General features: G+C 33.6%; 2 protein-coding genes across 4 annotated transcripts; both read right to left on the bottom strand.

Annotated features, from left to right (window-relative positions):
* Positions 1–6,804: 6,804 nt before the first annotated feature.
* Positions 6,805–10,813, bottom strand: LOC107468580 (receptor-like serine/threonine-protein kinase SD1-8). The gene is made up of 7 exons (XM_016087887.3): positions 9,511–10,813; positions 9,270–9,398; positions 8,965–9,089; positions 7,812–8,022; positions 7,456–7,693; positions 7,213–7,363; positions 6,805–7,110 (listed from the first exon to the last, which is right to left on the bottom strand). The coding sequence occupies exons 1-7, from the start codon at positions 10,787–10,789 to the stop codon at positions 6,805–6,807; spliced, it is 2,439 nt and encodes an 812-aa protein (XP_015943373.1). The 5' UTR covers positions 10,790–10,813.
* Positions 10,814–13,314: 2,501 nt separating this feature from the next.
* On the bottom strand, positions 13,315–16,525 carry LOC107468579 (receptor-like serine/threonine-protein kinase SD1-8). 3 transcript variants are annotated; one of them, XM_016087886.3, is made up of 7 exons: positions 15,224–16,525; positions 14,986–15,114; positions 14,688–14,812; positions 14,391–14,601; positions 14,034–14,271; positions 13,793–13,943; positions 13,315–13,691 (listed from the first exon to the last, which is right to left on the bottom strand). In XM_016087886.3, exons 1-7 carry the CDS (start codon positions 16,503–16,505, stop codon positions 13,386–13,388), a joined length of 2,442 nt encoding a protein of 813 aa, XP_015943372.1. In that variant the 5' UTR covers positions 16,506–16,525; the 3' UTR covers positions 13,315–13,385. The 3 variants fall into 3 exon arrangements, with proteins under 3 accessions (XP_015943372.1, XP_020988838.1, XP_052110942.1); XM_052254982.1 differs by lacking the exon at positions 13,793–13,943 and having other exon boundaries at positions 13,589–13,691; XM_021133179.2 differs by lacking the exons at positions 13,793–13,943; positions 14,034–14,271 and having other exon boundaries at positions 13,539–13,691.
* Between the last annotated feature and the right edge of the window lie 234 nt (positions 16,526–16,759).

Here is a 16,759-nt window from a genome sequence, read left to right as displayed (position 1 = left end):
ACATCTCTCATAGTGTCAAGACTCGTTCTTCAACTAAAAAGGCAATTGAAGAATCAAACAATGCTCTTCTCTCTCAAATGGAGCCTTAGAACATCAAGGAAGCCCTTGATGACCCTTCTTGGGTAAAGACAATGGAGGATGAGCTTCATGATTTTGAGAAGAACCAAGTTTGGACATTGGTTCCAAAGCCAAGTGGAAAGAAAGTGACCGGCACCAAGTGGATATTTCGGAACAAGTTAGGAGAGGATGGTAGCATTGCAAGAAACAAAGCAAGGCTAGTGGCACAAGGATATGATCAAGAAGAAGGAATAGATTTTGATGAATCCTTTGCCCCTGTTGCCTGAATGGAAGCCATAAAACTTCTTCTAGCTTATGCTGCCTTTTGTGGTTTTAAATTATATCAAATGGATGTGAAATATGCATTCTTGAATGGTGTGATAGATAGAGAAGTGTATGTACTTCAGCCACCTGGTTTTGAAAATAAAGAATTTCCTAACCATATTTTTAAATTATCAAAAGCTCTCTATGGTTTAAGACAAGCTCCTAGAGCTTGGTATGAGAGATTTAGCTCTTTTTTTTTTGAAAAATGATTTTCAAAGAGGCACCATATATACTACTCTATTTATCAAGAATTCTAATGATTCTTTTGTTCTAGTCCAAATATATATTGATGACATTATTTTTGGATCAGCCAATGAATCCCTTTGTACTGAATTTGGAAAACTCATGACAAGTGAATTTGACATGAGTATGATGGGTGAACTTAATTTTTTCTTTGGGCTTCAGATTAAGCAAACTGAAAATGGTATTTTTATTCATCAAGAGAAGTATGCCAAGGAACTAGTTAAGAAATTTGGTATGTAAAATGTCAAACCCATGAGAACTCCCATTCACCCTAATTCAAAATTAGAAAAGGGAGAAACTGAGAAAGATGTAGACGAGACTAGGTATAGAGAAATAATTGGCTCTCTTATGTACTTAACTTCCTCTAGACCTGATATTGTGCAAAGTGTTGGAATGTGTTCAAGATTCCAATCAAAACCTAAAGAGTCACATCTTTCAGCAGTAAAAAGGATCATTAGATATGTTCATGCACATCCAATTTTGGTTTATGGTATCCTAAGATTGATGATTTTTCTGCAGTTGGTTATTGTGATGTAGATTTTGCTGGTGATAAAGTTGATAGAAGGAGCACATTAGGCTTATATTGTTTCCTTGGAAAGTCTTTGAATGTTTGGTTAAGTAAGAAGTAGTCAACAGTGGCTTTATTCACTGCAGAGGTTGAGTATATAGCTGCTTCTTTTTTTTTTGTTCTTAGCTTATGTGGTTAAAAACACATCTTGCTGATTATAAATTGATTGCTAAAAATATTTTCTTGTTGTGTGACAATATGAGTGCCATTAATATTTCAAAGAATCAAATTTTGCACTCTGGAACTAAACTTATTGAAGTGAGATTTCACTCAATAAGAGAACATGTTCAAAAAGAGGATATTAGCATTCAATTTGTTAAATCAGAAGAGCAATTAGCTAATATTTTTACTAAACCACTAGCTGAGGACAGATTTTGCATGCTTAGGACTAGTCTAGGGATTTTGAGTTATGATTCATTGTTTGAAAATTGCTGATGTGTTTGTTGGAGTTTTTGTCTTATAAACAGGTATGAGATAACTCTGGACATATGAAGAACCATCTCTAAACAGATCTCTTTAGGCGCTACTGCACATGCTGAATCATCTGGGCCAACATTAAAATTCAAAATCTGAGTGGTCTAATATGTTTCCTTAAACCAAACCACCTTTGGGCCCAATACAAGTATTACATGATCCATTTATTTATTGCATCTTAGTTTAATTAATTTATTTTATTTTATTCATTTTGTCTTTCAGTCAAAAGGTTTCAAATTTAAAATTACTTTCCATTTTATTTTTAATAAAATCAAATCTTTCTTTTTGTGATGTCAAGTCCTTTCAAAATCAAATCAGAGGTGATGTAGTTGCATGTTTTGAGAAAACTTTTATTCACGGTGCAGTTACCAAAACTCCTTCTTCTTCCTTCATAACTCCTCCCTCAAACTCTTTGGTTTTTCTCCACTACCTTTACTGCTTCTCTTTGTTCAAAAATCAGAAACCAACTAAATGAGGAAGAAAATTATCCCTTAAAAGCCTCCTTGAGAAAAGATCTTCTAGCTTCCTGCAAAATAGAAACTTTCCACTCGCTCTCAAGACTGAACCTTCACTTCCTCTCCTTCTCCTCCTACCTCACCTCCTTGCTCAGATCCCATGGCTCGCATTAAGAACCCTTCGAGCTTTCCAACCTCTACCAAGCAGACGCCACCACCGAAGGAACCTCCTTCAAAACCCAGTTCATCGAAGCCAAGCACCTCGAAAGGAAAATGCCCAACTACTGCCGAACCTACCTCTGAGCCCACTCAGCCTAAGACAAGGTCTGTTTCCACTCGTTCTCAGAGAGGTAAACCTCGTATCCCTCTTAAATCTGTTAGAGAACTAGACATTGATCCCTTTTCACACAAATCACACTTCATGACCTCCCACTCAGAATATAACCCTTACAGATTTAAGTCTGCCATGAATAATAATTTTTATGAAGGGGTTATTAAGTACCGTACTCTGTGTCCCTCTTTTGTTGCTGATTTACCAAATCTAAAAAAGAAAGGTTTTCCTTTTGTTGAAAATTTGAAATTTCTGGACTGGAATCACCTTTTAAACATCAAAAAATTAGTATACCCACATTTGGTCAAAGAGTTTTATGCTAATATGACTTATCATGAGGGCAGTGTTCATTCTTATGTCAAGGGTCGAGACATTGTGTTAAACAATGAAACAATCAGTGATTCATTGAAATACACTGATGTTGGGGCTTGTGCATATACTTCTGGTAAGTGGGATGAAGGAGTTGTATCTCTTTTAATAATTCTCTGTCTCATATTAGTGAACATATTTCTCTGATTGATGGCATCACCCATACTCACAGAGCCCTGGGTTATGAACGTGCTTAGTTGCATCGTATAGTAAATCATATCATCATTTCTCAGAGTGGTTCATACCAAAGGGTATCTTACACTGACACTCTTGTTTTGTATGCCCTTCTTACTAAAATAGAAATCTCTTTTGCTTATTTGATGGTAAGATACATGTTTGATTCTGTTAGAAGTAAGAAAGATAAAGCTCTTCCCTATGGCATGTTCTTAACTTGCATATTTAAACATTTTGGTGTTGATTTATCTGATGAGTCATATGAGAATAGACACTCTTATCTAAAGGGAGGTGGTTCAGTGAAATAGCATAAGGGACCTACTCGCTCTGAAAAGGTGGTTCTAGATAATGAAGATGATGAGTTCATTCCTGAGGATTCTCCTCCTCCTTCCACCGAGGGCACCTCCATCTCCACTGGACAAAAATCTGCTATGTTTAATGTTGTTAAAGACGTACTCTAAGAGTTTATCTCCCAATCAAATCATATGATTGCCATGAGTAAGGGACAAAGGAAGCTAGCAAGCAAGCATGAGAACTTCCTCCGAAAATCAAGAGATCGAGTGGCTGTTTTTCTCAAGTTCATTAATAATCTCCAACAAGATGAAGATGTTGTCACTGATGCTGAAGAAGAAGCTGATTCTGAGAAAGATAGTTCAGATCAGATGCCTAGATTTATCTCATGTTGTTGCTGCTGTCTGTTCACTTTTGTCTCATGAAACTATTTTTCCTGTTACTTTTGGACTACTTTCTCTTTATTCCAAATGACTGTAATATTTTAACTACTGCTGCATTTACTTTCAATTAATTTGGTGTTTAGACTTTGCATTAACACTTTCTTGCAGGTTTTAAGGTGCAGTTTTATCTTGGTATTGAGTGCTTTTCTACCCTTGATGACAAAAGGGGGAGTAGTAATATTCTGGTAGTATTCTGGTTATTTTGTTACTGCTGTGGTCATTTTTTGTGAATTAAATATGATACTTGCTGCTTTGAAGGCTTGATAATGCTGTGATCAGGCTAATGTGACTTTAGCTTACAAGTTTTATTGTTTTGTCATGTCTTGGTTAATCTTGATGCTCTGTTTTTGTTTGAATTTTTTGAGCAGCTCTGAAATGGATACTTGTTAAAAGTGCTGACATGATATGTTCAGTATTGGGCTGGATTTGTGTTGCTAGTTGTGTAAAATTCCTTAGTCAAGGTGAATTGTGTGTAGCTCTTTATTGTATTCTCTATAAGAATAATAAACAGGAAGGAAGAAAAGAACATAAAGCTAGGGGGAGCTACTCTTGAAAAGGAAAGGGGGAGCAACACAAAAGCAAGTGACATCATTCAAAGGGAAGTTCCTTAACTTTATTCAAATTCAATTCCTTTTGATTAATGATTTAATTATGTTTGTCATTAAGGGGGAGATTGTTGAGTTAAGAAATTAACTAAATTAATTTAATGATGACAAACATTATTTTTAGTGGGTTAAACACCCAATTAGTTTTTAATTGAATTTGATTAAGTGTTGCAGGCCAAAGAAAAACAAAACAGCAACCCAATAGAGTGGAAAATAAAACCAAAACTGGTGGCTAAAAAACACTAACAACCCGAAGGTGATGAACAGAAAGCAAATAGGCTGAATGGAAAGTGAATTTGATCCAAGCCCAAGGCATTCCTCTCAAGCTGTTCTCTCCATATTGTTACCTCCAAAACAACGTTCACCTTTTTCACCTTTCGGTCAAAACTTAGAGAAGAGAGAGAAAGCTTAGTTCCTAAGCCATTCACTAAAGAAGAAAGAAAGAGAAGGATTAAGCAAGAAAGGTTGAGGTCTAATCACCCAAATCTACCCATCTCAGGCTAAGGCAGAAGTTAAAGGTAACTTATTTCCTCTTGCATGCATCGTGCTTTCTTCTTCTCTTCCCCAACTCTCTGCCACTCCAATTTGGGATAAATGGAGAAAGTGAACTCTGTTAACCATTGTTGCAAATCAAAGGCCAAGATTGTTTCTTGGGGGCCAAGTAGTATTTCAAGGGTTCAGATCTGGATTTACCATTGAAAGTATTTTTCTTTGTTGTCCTGAGGTTTTCGGTCAAGAAAGAATGTCAGAACCAAAGTTTCTAATTTGAGGATTAACTGGAAAAATGATGTGGCAAGTTGGTAGAACACAGCTCAAGGAGTTGACCTAGGAAATAGCAACTCAATATCATGCTAGGAGTTACAAAAGAAGATTTTTCATCCTTCAAAAGCCAAGGAGATATAACCAGTGTATTAAGGTTTATGTTCTGAGAAGAGTTCTCTGAAGAAGTTCAATGACTTGGACAGTGCTTCCTAGTCAAAGGAGCATTCTGCCAGAATGAGAAACTAAATCAGAGGCAAGCAAATATGGTTTATCACATAGCAAAGAGGCTTTCCTTTATATTTTATAGATTGTAATTTTCTTTTTAATGTTTATCTTTCTGTAATTTCTTGAGGTAAAAGGCAGAATGAGAGAGCTCAAGTAAAAGCCTAAGAGTGGAAAGAGGCAGAGAGAAACACTTGAGTGAAAAGTCTAGAGTGATTTCAGATTTCTTTAGGTTGATTATGTGTCTTGTATTTTGTACCAGTAAAGTACTCCTTTCTTAGTTGGGTGAGCACTAAGAGTGAAGAGTTAGGTATTAACATAACCAAGTCAAATTAGGTTAGAACTTGAGAGTGAAAGGATTGTGTCAATCCTGTAGAATTGGTGTATGTAATACGTTAACTATAGTGAAAATTCCACCACTATTGTGGTGGAGACTGGATGTAGGTTGCATTGCACAAGGCAACCGAACCAGGATACATGATGGTGTCAGCTTCTCTCTTTCCTTTTCTATTCTATTTTCTAATATTCATGAGACAAAATAAAATTGTCTCATAAATTTTTCGCTGCTAAGTTCAAACAGAATCAGACTGAAAGTTTGTTTTAAAGGATTATTTCATTAAAGTTAAAGAAAGTCATAGATTCAACCCTCCATTCTCTAAACCTTTTAAAACCTTCAATATCTTTAGGAGCACAGAAAGGTGAAGTCTATCGACTCATATAGATCCTAAACATCTATACCACGGCTTCGGGTCAAATGATATATTTAAAAAAACAAGTATCATCTTCGGACAAAGAATCTCAGTACAAACAAAAATGAACATAAAAGAAATCTTAAAAATTTTAATACGGGACAACCCGAAAAAATACTTAAAAGTACCAGTTCAGTAGGAGAGATCAAAAAATAAATTTATAGAATGGACTGAAAAAAAAAGCGATTAGAAAAATAGAAAAATGGAAGGAAAGCCTTCTTAATCAAGTAGGGAAGGAGGTCCTAGTCAAAGAAATAATTCAAGCTATTCTTTTGGAGATCTACATGTAAGGAGAAGGGGTCTTGATTTCAAAAAATTCTATTATCAGAATATGGCCCAATTGGCTAAGCTACTATGAATGAGTCTTTGTGAATAGTATTAGTTGCCTTGAGTTAGCACTTAGCAGTAACTAGACTGATTGATGTATAGGGTTTCTATTAATTTATAAACTCTTTGATGAAATAAATATTAGTTTCTATTAATTTATAAACTCTGCAACTGTTAGACAATAAACAGAATCACACAACTATATTGTAGTGAAGAAAAAAAACAAAGGAAGCTTGAAATAAATATTTGTTAAAATGTGTGAATGACATATAATTTGAACCAACGAGAATATTCAATTTTTTTTTCCTATCAATGAATTTATCTCATATATATTACATCAAAATAATATCAAAGTAGATTTAGAAGCAGTCACAATTATAAATATATTGTATAAATTTAAATTTCTTTCACTACCTAGCATTTAGTAATGTGACAGTAACTTGATTTACACTCTCTGTTTTGTCTTGATTTTTTAAAGATGTTTCTGCATGATTCCTTCTTAGAAAAAACCCAGGATTTTTAGGACGTGGCATTAATGCAGCTTCACTATTCAACATTAAAATCACTGAAGACATTGTTGGTCTATCTTCTGCACATTCTTGGACACATAAGAGACCAACATGTATGCATCTTAAGACTTCTGATTCTGTATATGAATTGTCAATGGATGAATCAACCAATGTCAATATAGTTCCTTCATGCCAACGCCTCCAAACCTACAAGAACATACAGTGTAATCATTAGAATATATGAGCTAGAATGTTTGTTTTTTATTTAATAAGAAGTACTCAAATAAAGGAAGAAATTTTTTCACTTACATTTTCCAGAAGATTCAATTCTTCGTTATCACCAGAAAATCTTCGATTTTTCTTCCCAGTTATAATTTCCAATACCATAACTCCAAAGCTATAAACATCGGATTTTATTGAAAAGTTTCCATCCATAATATATTCAGGAGACATATAACCACTACAAAATAAAAATATGTCTAAGTTAAAATTGAAGACATCATATCAAATTTTTAAAAAAAATGTTCTAAAAAATTATAATGGTATACTCACAATGTTCCAACAATTCTGACTGTATTTTCTTGTGTTTGATCTTTGTCAAAAAGTCTAGCCATTCCAAAGTCTGATATCTTTGGATTCATTTCAATATCTAGTAATATATTACTTATTTTAAGATCTCTATGAATAATTCGAAATCTTGAATCTTGATGCAAATAAAGAAGTCCTCTAGCTATTCCATATATAATATTAACACGCTTCTCCCAATTAAGCAAGAGACTTTTTGATTTGTCTGCAACATTAGTTATTATTAATACGTATAAACTAATTAAGTTTAACACGCAAAGTATATATGATAATTAAAAAATTAATGCATAAACATACAAGATATTGAGAAAAACAATGCTTACCAAACAAAATGGAATCAAGTCCTCTATTTTCCATATATTCATAGACCACCATCTTCTCATTCTTCTCAATGCAGCAACCAAGTAATCGGACTAGATTTCGATGTTGGAGTTTGGCAATTAATTTGATTTCATTTTTAAATTCATTAATTCCTTGTCCAGAATTTTCTGATAACCTTTTTACGGCAATTTCTTGACCTTCAATTAATCGACCCTGATATTGTCATAGACAAAATCTGTTAATATATATGGATGTATTTATGAGAATATGATAAGAAAAGACATTGAAAATAAGATATATAGGACTAAAACATATAATTTAGTGTTTTTGTATTCTATTTAGTAATAAAATAAAATAAATTATGAAAATTTAATTTATTTTATTTTTTTCATTGAAAAAATTTGAGAAGAAAATTATAATAATAAAAAGTATAATTATAAAAAATTAATAAGAATAATAAAAGAAAAAATGAAAAATAAGTTGTGTCTTTTATTAGTGTTTCTATGTTCTTTCTGTCAGGATAAATACAAAGGGAGCCACTCAAATAAAGACGCTGAAAACCTCTTTATATGTTTTTTAATAATTAAAATTTAACACATATAATTGATTAAATCGTGTTATTTTTGTCAAAATTAGGCTAGATAATTGATTTTACCGAAAAATGGTGAATTAAATCTTAAATTTGTCTAAATTAATATTAATTTTTATAGAAAATGACTACAATACCCTATTATAGAAAATGACTAAAATACTTCTATTATATATATTAATTTTGAGAATCCTAAATTTTAGTTATTTATTTTTCTATCGTAGGTTAAACAAGTTCAAGATTTAATTCACCATTTTTTTGATTAAATCAATTTGTTTAGACTAATTTTGACAAAAATGACATGATTTAATGTTAAATTTTAATTATTGAAAAATATCTTTAAAAAAAAATCTTTTAGACTTTTTTATCTGAGTGGCTTCCAAATACAAAATATACTAATTTAATATTTTAGAACACTATGTCTATATCCATATCTCATTTGTCAAATTTAATTTTATATCTCTGTGACGTTATTTCAGTATCCCATTTTTATAAACAAAGGCAACCATATAAGTATGTTATGATAGTTATTGGTTGTGATGTGTTAAAGTATTAAAATAACTTACCCTATAAACACTACCGAAGCCTCCTTCTCCAAGTTTATTATCTTGAGAGAAATTGTTTGTAGCAATTGTCAAGGTATCGAAAGCAAACATTGGCAATTTCAGATCATCCATGTTCCTTTCGTCACCTGGAAGACACAATCTCATTCATTAACCAATCATAACTTCTGTGGACAAAACCTGGAATAGCGCTATTGATAATAACCAAGGTAAATTATTTATTTATGCAGCACAAAAACCATATACACTACAGTCTACAGTACCATACTATATAGAGACATTCATATCGAGGAGTTTATATACATTACCTCTAGAACTTTGTTGTCTCTTCTTCCTTAAGTAACAAATAGCAACCAATCCGAAAACTAAAACAAGTGCACTAAGTGTGATGCCAATAGCCAGAACTGCTCTACGATTCTTGCTGGAGCTAGTAGATCCTGTGTGTCACTAAATTCATCAGAATGAACTACTTAATCAATTAGGAAGGAACTTGCAATAACGTCACCATCATGGCAAAAATGTGCAACCACTTAATCAATTAGACAGTACCTATATCAGAAGCTGCCAATCTGACATAGAGATCTTGACCATCTGTATGGTAGACATTCATGTCAAAGAGTTGACCAATCCACATAACACAGCCACTTCCTCCGTTTCTGATATCAATGTTTGCATATGCAGTGCATGAACAATTCCTCTTACACAAACTCCCACATTCATCAAGTGTCATACTCTTATTTATAAACACGCTGCTTGTCTCCGGCAGCTTCATGTGCTCAAGATGCAAGAACTTGTCAGTCGAACAATTCAAACCCGTGTTCCTCACACACCCGCCAGATCCATCTCTCAGATTCCAAGCCTGAGGGTTCTTAGGGCTGAACCCTTTCATACATGTGCAAACCGGCGATGCATTATTGTCACACACTCCGTAAGGACCACACTCCCTGTAATGGTCGCATTGATCCGCCGGTTTGTACCAGAACTTGTTCCAAGATTCGCTGCTCTCTATCCACGTCCGCCGTTGAAGTTCTCCGTCTGAATCTGACGTCACCGTTAGCCTCGATAGCAAAGAAGCGTTCCCGATGGAGAAAGAGTAGAACGCGCCGTGCGCGTCATCGGAGAAGCTGAACACAATGGAATGAGTATCGGTGTCCATCTCTGGAACCCCGCTGAATCTCTCACCATTCCAAGGACCAGTTTGGTATATGATAGTCTGGTTTGTCCTCAGAAAAATCTCAGGTAAACCGCGGTAATCTAGCTTGAAAGTGTAGTCACCGGAAGAAGGGTCTTCACCTGTGACCTTCCACGATGTTAAGTGCTTCTCAATTCCTGTGTCAAAGTTCCAACCCAACTTCATCCCAGGTAGCAAGGTATCTGTTGGGTAATCGAAGCTCTGCCATAGGTAGTTATTGCTCTGTTCTGAATCTTTGAGAACCAGGTTACCGGTTTCAAGGAGCTGGAGAACTGGATTCTTGGCGCTGGTTTGGTTGGAGGACCATGCGGGGTTGCCGGATGAATTGAGAAGGACAAAGTTTCCGTTGTCTCCGATCTTGAGATAGCCTTTGGAGTTGTCAATGGGATTGTCTCTGTTTGCAACCCAAACTATTGTTTGAGGATTGATGTTGTTGTACCAGATTCCGAGGTAATAGTTGGTGTTGGAACCTCTGAAGAAGCCTAGAACGAAGGTTTGGTTTTCTGACAACAAGGTTTGGTTGGTTGTGAGGATTTGTGTTCCGGTTAAAGTATCGAAAGAGGTTGATGAAGCGATGAAGAAGAAGCTAATAAGAATGATGATGAGGGAGTTAAGATGAGTGAAGAAGACTCTCATGTTTGCGGGAAGTTAAGACCATTAGACCAGTGTGTGATTGTTGTCCTGGTCGTATAGCAGCTTAGACCTTTTATATTCCTTTTGATCGTATATCTGTTTTGTCTTTTGAACCAAGAGTTACCGTTTTTCCATAATTCAAAAGTTAATTATCATCAATTGATGATGCTACTTATCATAATTATTGGGTGATTACAGGGTTATTCGTGTTGTAATTAGGAGAGTTCACAATAAAATAGGTAATAATGGGAAGAGGCTGATATTTTTTTTATTGGTTTGATATTTATTAGTTCTTTTAAGTCGGATATAAAGCTCATTCAATTAGCCAATACTTTATTTCTTATAAAAAAAATAAATAAATAGGTAATCTAAAAAATAGTTAGAGATAAAAAGATTAATTTTTGCGTATTATGTATTATTGTGTTTTAGCTTATTTGAAAAAAGACACTAAAATATGTATCTTATATGTATTTATATATTATTATGCTTATAAAAAATTTGTATCTCAACAAATAAATAATAAACATATACTAAGTTGTGTCTTATGGTTTAATATTTTTGTCTTTTTAAGATTGTATTTATTTACAAGCATGAAATATCAAATCAGAAACACAAAGATATAAAATTATATTTGGTAGATAAGATATATATTATATCCGAAAACATAAAATTAATGTATAATTTGTGTTTATTCTAATAAAAAAGATACAAAGATACTAATACAATATATAATTTTAATTTATTTTATTTTTAATGTCTTATTGAATCCTATTTTTAAATCAAACCAGCTAACATAACGCAGCCTAAGTTTTTTTTTTATTTGTTGGTTTGCAATCTAAATTGGATAGTAATTATTATGTAGAATAAGAAAAAAAAATAAATGAACGGATACAGTTTTGGACACACATGCATGATATTTTTAATTTGGCACCAATAAAGTCTTAGATACACAAGGCGCAGTCATATAATATTATATGAAAATTTTAATCTCCTCAATATATGGGCGTTATTCAGGTTTGAACATGGGGATATTATTAAAATTGGTTGGCGTACTTTATGTATCACCAAATCATGATTTAAAGTCAAATAGGCAAGCAAGCACCTCATTATCTTCTTCCATTATAATAGAATTCATATTTTATTGGATAATATAATTAATAAAATCACTGTAATATTCTATAAAAAATGAGCATGTTAAATATTTGTCGATAATGAATTAAAGACAATGAAGCTAAATGGAGAAGTAGGAACGAAGGAACATGGTTTGAAATTTCTGACAACTAAGACAAAACCACCTTATTCGAGGCATTGTAGCTTTCTAATCATAATCTAATCAATAATTAATTACTCTGTATAAGGAAATATTACTATATTGGGTGTCTTGTATAGGGTGGCAACCCAGCCAAAATCTGCTAGCAGGTCGGCCACATAATTTATTAAAAAAAAAAAGTTAAACTAAAAATTTGAGACTATCGTAATAAAAAAATTTATTTAACTCACATAACGTAATCTACCAATTTTAACAGGTTTTGTCGGAATAGGACAGACTTATTTATCAAATTTCTTAATTTATCATTAGATAAAATAAGATAAAATTTTAAAATCACCTTATTAAACAAAACGAACTAACCCGTTTACCATTCCTAATAATAGATTCTTTTAAATATAATCTAATCAATACAGAGCTTTTCCTAACCCTTAAAGCAAATGTTTAAAGTCTCCATATCACATTCAAGGCTCCTAAGAAACATTGGAACATTGTATCCCTATTTCTTCGTTTACATTGAAACATTGAATTTTGGGTTTGGATGAGGGTTAAGGCCGGAAGTAAGTTGAGTTGAGTTAAATTAAATCAAATTTAAATTTAACTCATGAAAATTAAATTTGGCTAAAGACTCGACTCATTAATAATTGAACCTATTTCGTAAACTCAAACTTGATTCAATAAAAACTTATCAGAGACTTGAGTTCACGAGTTGACTCAAATAATAGAAACATAATATATAATTATATATTAATAAATTATTATATATTAAATTATTAATACACATATCCTGTATGTATTTAATCTATAATTTTAATATCATATATATATATAATCGAGTCAGTTCACGAGTTAACGAGCTAAGCTTATCTAAGCTCAGATTCGGCACATTTAATTTACAAATTCAATTCCAAATTCAAACTCGGGTCACAAGCTCACAAGTTCAGCTTATTAAGCTATTAATGAGTCGAGTTTAAACTGACTCATGAGTTGGCTTGACTCAATTCCAATCTTAGAGGAAATTTGTATCCGGTGAGAATTTCATTCTTCCCAAAGACTCCAAATAAAAAAGCCATAAAATTTCTTTAAAAAAAATAGAGGAAGCTTGCAATAAATATTTGTTAAAATTTGTGAATGACATATAATTTAAACCAAGAAGAATATTCAATATTTTTTTTTCTATCAATGAATTCATCTCATATATATTGCATTAAAATAATATCAAAGTAGATCTAAAAGCAGCTACAACTATAAGAAGAAAAAAAAAGGAATTAAGAAAAATTTTCATTCTTTTAATAATATAAAAATATATTGTATGAATTCAATTTTTTTTCACTACCTAGCATTTAGTAGTGTGACAGTAACTTGATTTACACTTTCTGTATTATCTTGATTTCTTGAAGATGTTTCTGCATGATTTCTTCTTAGAAAAAACCCTGGATTACTAGGACGTGGCATTAATGCAGCTTCACTACTCAACATTAAAATCACCGAAGACATTGTTGGTCTATCTTCTGCACATTCTTGGACACATAAGAGACCAACATGTATGCATCTTAAGATTTCTGATTCTGTATATGAATTGCCCATGGATGGATCAATCAAAGTCAATATAGTTCCTTCGTGCCAACGCCTCCAAACCTACAAGATCATACAGTGTAATCATTGGGATATATTGGCCAAAATGTTTATTTTTATCTAATAAAAAGTACTCAAATAAAGAAAGAAATTCTTTTACCTACATTTTCCAAAAGATTCAATTCATGGTTATCACAGGAAAATCCTCTATTTTTCTTCCCAGTTATAATTTCCAATACCATAACTCCAAAGCTATAAATATCGGATTTTATTGAAAAGTTTCCATCCATAATATATTCAGGAGACATATAACCACTACAAAATAAAGATGTGCCTAAGTTAAAAATGAAGACACCATATCTAATTTATAAAAAACATTCTAAAAAATTATCATAATATACTCACTATGTTCCAACAACTCTTATTGTTTTTTCTTGTGTTTGATCTTTGTCAAAAATTCTAGCCATTCCAAAGTCTGATATTTTTGGATTCATTTCAATATCTAGTAATATATTACTTATCTTGAGATCTCTATGAATAATTCGAAATCTTGAATCTTGATGCAAATAAAGAAGTCCTTTAGCTATTCCATATATAATATTAAATCGCCTCTCCCAATTAAGCAAGAGATTTTTTGATTTGTCTGCAATGTTAGTTATTATTAATACGTATAAACTAATTAAGTTTAACAAGCAAAGCAAGTATATATGATAATTAAAAAAATGCATCAACATACAAGATATTGAGAGAAACAATGCTCACCAAACAAAATGGAATCAAGTCCTCTATTTTTCATATATTCATAGACCACCATCTTTTCATTCTTCTCAATGCAGCAACCAAGTAATCGGACTAGATTTCGATGTTGGAGTTTGGCAATTAATTTGATTTCATTTTTAAATTCGTTAATTCCTTGTCCAGAATTTTCTGATAACCTTTTTACAGCAATTTCTTGACCTTCAATCAATCTACCCTGAATTGTCATAGGCACAAACTGTTAGTATATATATAAGTATGTTATGATAGTTGTGCTGTGTTTAACGTATTAAAACAACTTACCCTATAAACACTACCGAAGCCTCCTTCTCCAAGTTTATTATCTTGAGAGAAATTGTTTGTAGCCATCATTAAGGTATCAAAATTAAACATTGGCAATTTTAGATCATCCATGTTCCTTTGGTCACCTAGAAGACACATTCTCATTCATTAACCAATAACAATTTCTGTGGACAAAACATGGAATAGCAGCTATTGATAATAAGCAAGGTAAATTATTTATTTATGCAGCACAAAAACCATATACACTACAGTACCATACTATACAAAGAGACATATGGGGAAGTTTATTATACATTACCTCTAGAACTTTGTTGTCTCTTCTTCCTTAAGTAACAAATAGCAACCAATCCCAAAACTAAAACAAGTGCACTAAGTGTGATGCCAATAGCCAGAACTGCTCTATGATTCTTGTTGGAGCTAGAAGATCCTGTGTGTCACTAAATTCATCAGAAAGAACTACTTAATCAATTAGGAAGGAACTTGCAATATCATCATCATAGCAAAAATGTGCAACCACTTAATCAATTAGACAGTACCTATATCAGCAGCTGCCAATCTGACATAGAGATCCTGACCGCCTGGACGGTGGACATTCATGTCAAAGAGTTGGCCAAACCACATGACACAGCCACTTCCTCCGTTTCTGATATCAATGTTTGCATATGCAGTGCATGAACAATTCCTCTTACACAAACTCCCACATTCATCAAGTGTCATACTCTTATTCATAAACACACTGCTCGTCTCCGGCAGCTTCATGTTCTCAAGATGCAAGAACTTGTCAGTCGAACAATTCAAAACCGTGTTCCTCACACACCCATCAGACCCATCTCTCAAGTTCCAAGCTTCTTGGTTCTTAGGCCTGAACCCCTGCATACAAGTGCAAATCGGGGAAGCATCATTCTCACACACTCCATACGGACCACAGTGTCTATAGTAATCGCATGGATCCTTTGGTGTGTACGAGAACTTGTTCCATCTTCCTTGTATCCACATGTAGCGTTGATACTGGCCATCAGAATCAGATGACAGAATTATCCTCGACAACAAGGAAGGTTCTGTAACGGAGAAAGAGAACCACACCCCATGCTCATCATAAGTGAAATTGTACTTGAGATCATTGGTGTTGTCTTTCATCCCTGGGATCCCACTAAATCTCTCACCATTCCAAGGACCATTTCGGTATATTATAGTTTGGTTTCTCCTGAGGAGGGCCTCAGGTAAACCATGGTAATCTATCTTCAAAGTGTAGTCACCGCTTGAAGGGTCTTCACCTTCGACCTTCCATGATGTTAAGTGCTTCTCCGTTCCTGTGTCCAGGTTCCAACCGACCTTCATCCCCGGTAACAAGGTATCCGTTGGGTATTCGAAGCTCTGCCACAAGTAGTTATTATTTGTCGTGTCTGATAAATCTTTAAGAAGAAGGTTGCCGGTATCGAGGAGCTGGATAACTGGATTCTTGGCGTTGGTTTGGTTGGAAGACCATGCGGGGTTCCCGGATGAATTGAGAAGGACAAAGTTTCCGTTGTCTCCGATCTTGAGATGGCCTGCGGAGTTGTCGATGGGATTGTCTCTGTTTGCAACCCAAACTATTGTTTGAGGACTGATGTTGTTGTACCATATTCCGAGGTAATAGTTGGTGTTGGAACCTCTGAAGAAGCCTAGAACGAAGGTCTGGTTTTCTGACAACAAGGTTTGGTTGGTTTTGAGGATTTGTGTTCCGGTTAAAGTATCCAAAGAGGTTGATGAAGTAATGAAGAAGAAGAAGCTAATAAGAATGATAATGAGGGAGTTAAGGTGAGTGAAGAAGACTCTCATGTTTGCGGGAAGTTAAGAGCAGTGTGTGATTGTTGTCCTGATCGTATAGCAACTTACACCTTTTATATTCCTTTTGATCAATGTATCTGTTTTGACTTTTGAACCAACAGTTAGCGTTTTCCATAATTCAAAAGTTAATTATCATCCGCTGATGTTACTCGTTATCATCCAGTTGGGGTATTCACTCTTATAATTATTGTATGATTACGGGGTTATTCGTGATGTAATTAGGGGAGTTCACAATAAAATAGGAC

This window comes from Arachis duranensis, chromosome 10, assembly GCF_000817695.3.
Source record: "Arachis duranensis cultivar V14167 chromosome 10, aradu.V14167.gnm2.J7QH, whole genome shotgun sequence".
Classification (NCBI taxonomy): domain Eukaryota; kingdom Viridiplantae; phylum Streptophyta; class Magnoliopsida; order Fabales; family Fabaceae; genus Arachis; species Arachis duranensis.
Note: the sequence above shows the minus strand (reverse complement) of the source record. Positions and strands in the feature narration are given on the sequence as shown.

What these genes read in the sequence shown, in the direction of transcription:
- LOC107468580 (XM_016087887.3), bottom strand. Translation starts at nt 10,789, where the DNA reads ATGAGAGTCTTCTTCACTCATCTTAACTCCCTCATCATCATTCTTATT. An exon ending in ATTGGCAGCTTCTGATATAG is followed by an intron (nt 9,399 to 9,510) that starts GTACTGTCTAAT and finishes AGTGACACACAG; the next exon opens with GATCTACTAGCTCCAGCAAG. An exon ending in GCTTCGGTAGTGTTTATAGG is followed by an intron (nt 8,023 to 8,964) that starts GTAAGTTATTTT and finishes TGACAATATCAG; the next exon opens with GGTCGATTAATTGAAGGTCA.
- LOC107468579 (XM_016087886.3), bottom strand. Translation starts at nt 16,505, where the DNA reads ATGAGAGTCTTCTTCACTCACCTTAACTCCCTCATTATCATTCTTATT. An exon ending in GAGACAACAAAGTTCTAGAG is followed by an intron (nt 14,813 to 14,985) that starts GTAATGTATAAT and finishes TGTGTCTTCTAG; the next exon opens with GTGACCAAAGGAACATGGAT. An exon ending in ATAAGAGTTGTTGGAACATA is followed by an intron (nt 13,944 to 14,033) that starts GTGAGTATATTA and finishes TTTATTTTGTAG; the next exon opens with TGGTTATATGTCTCCTGAAT.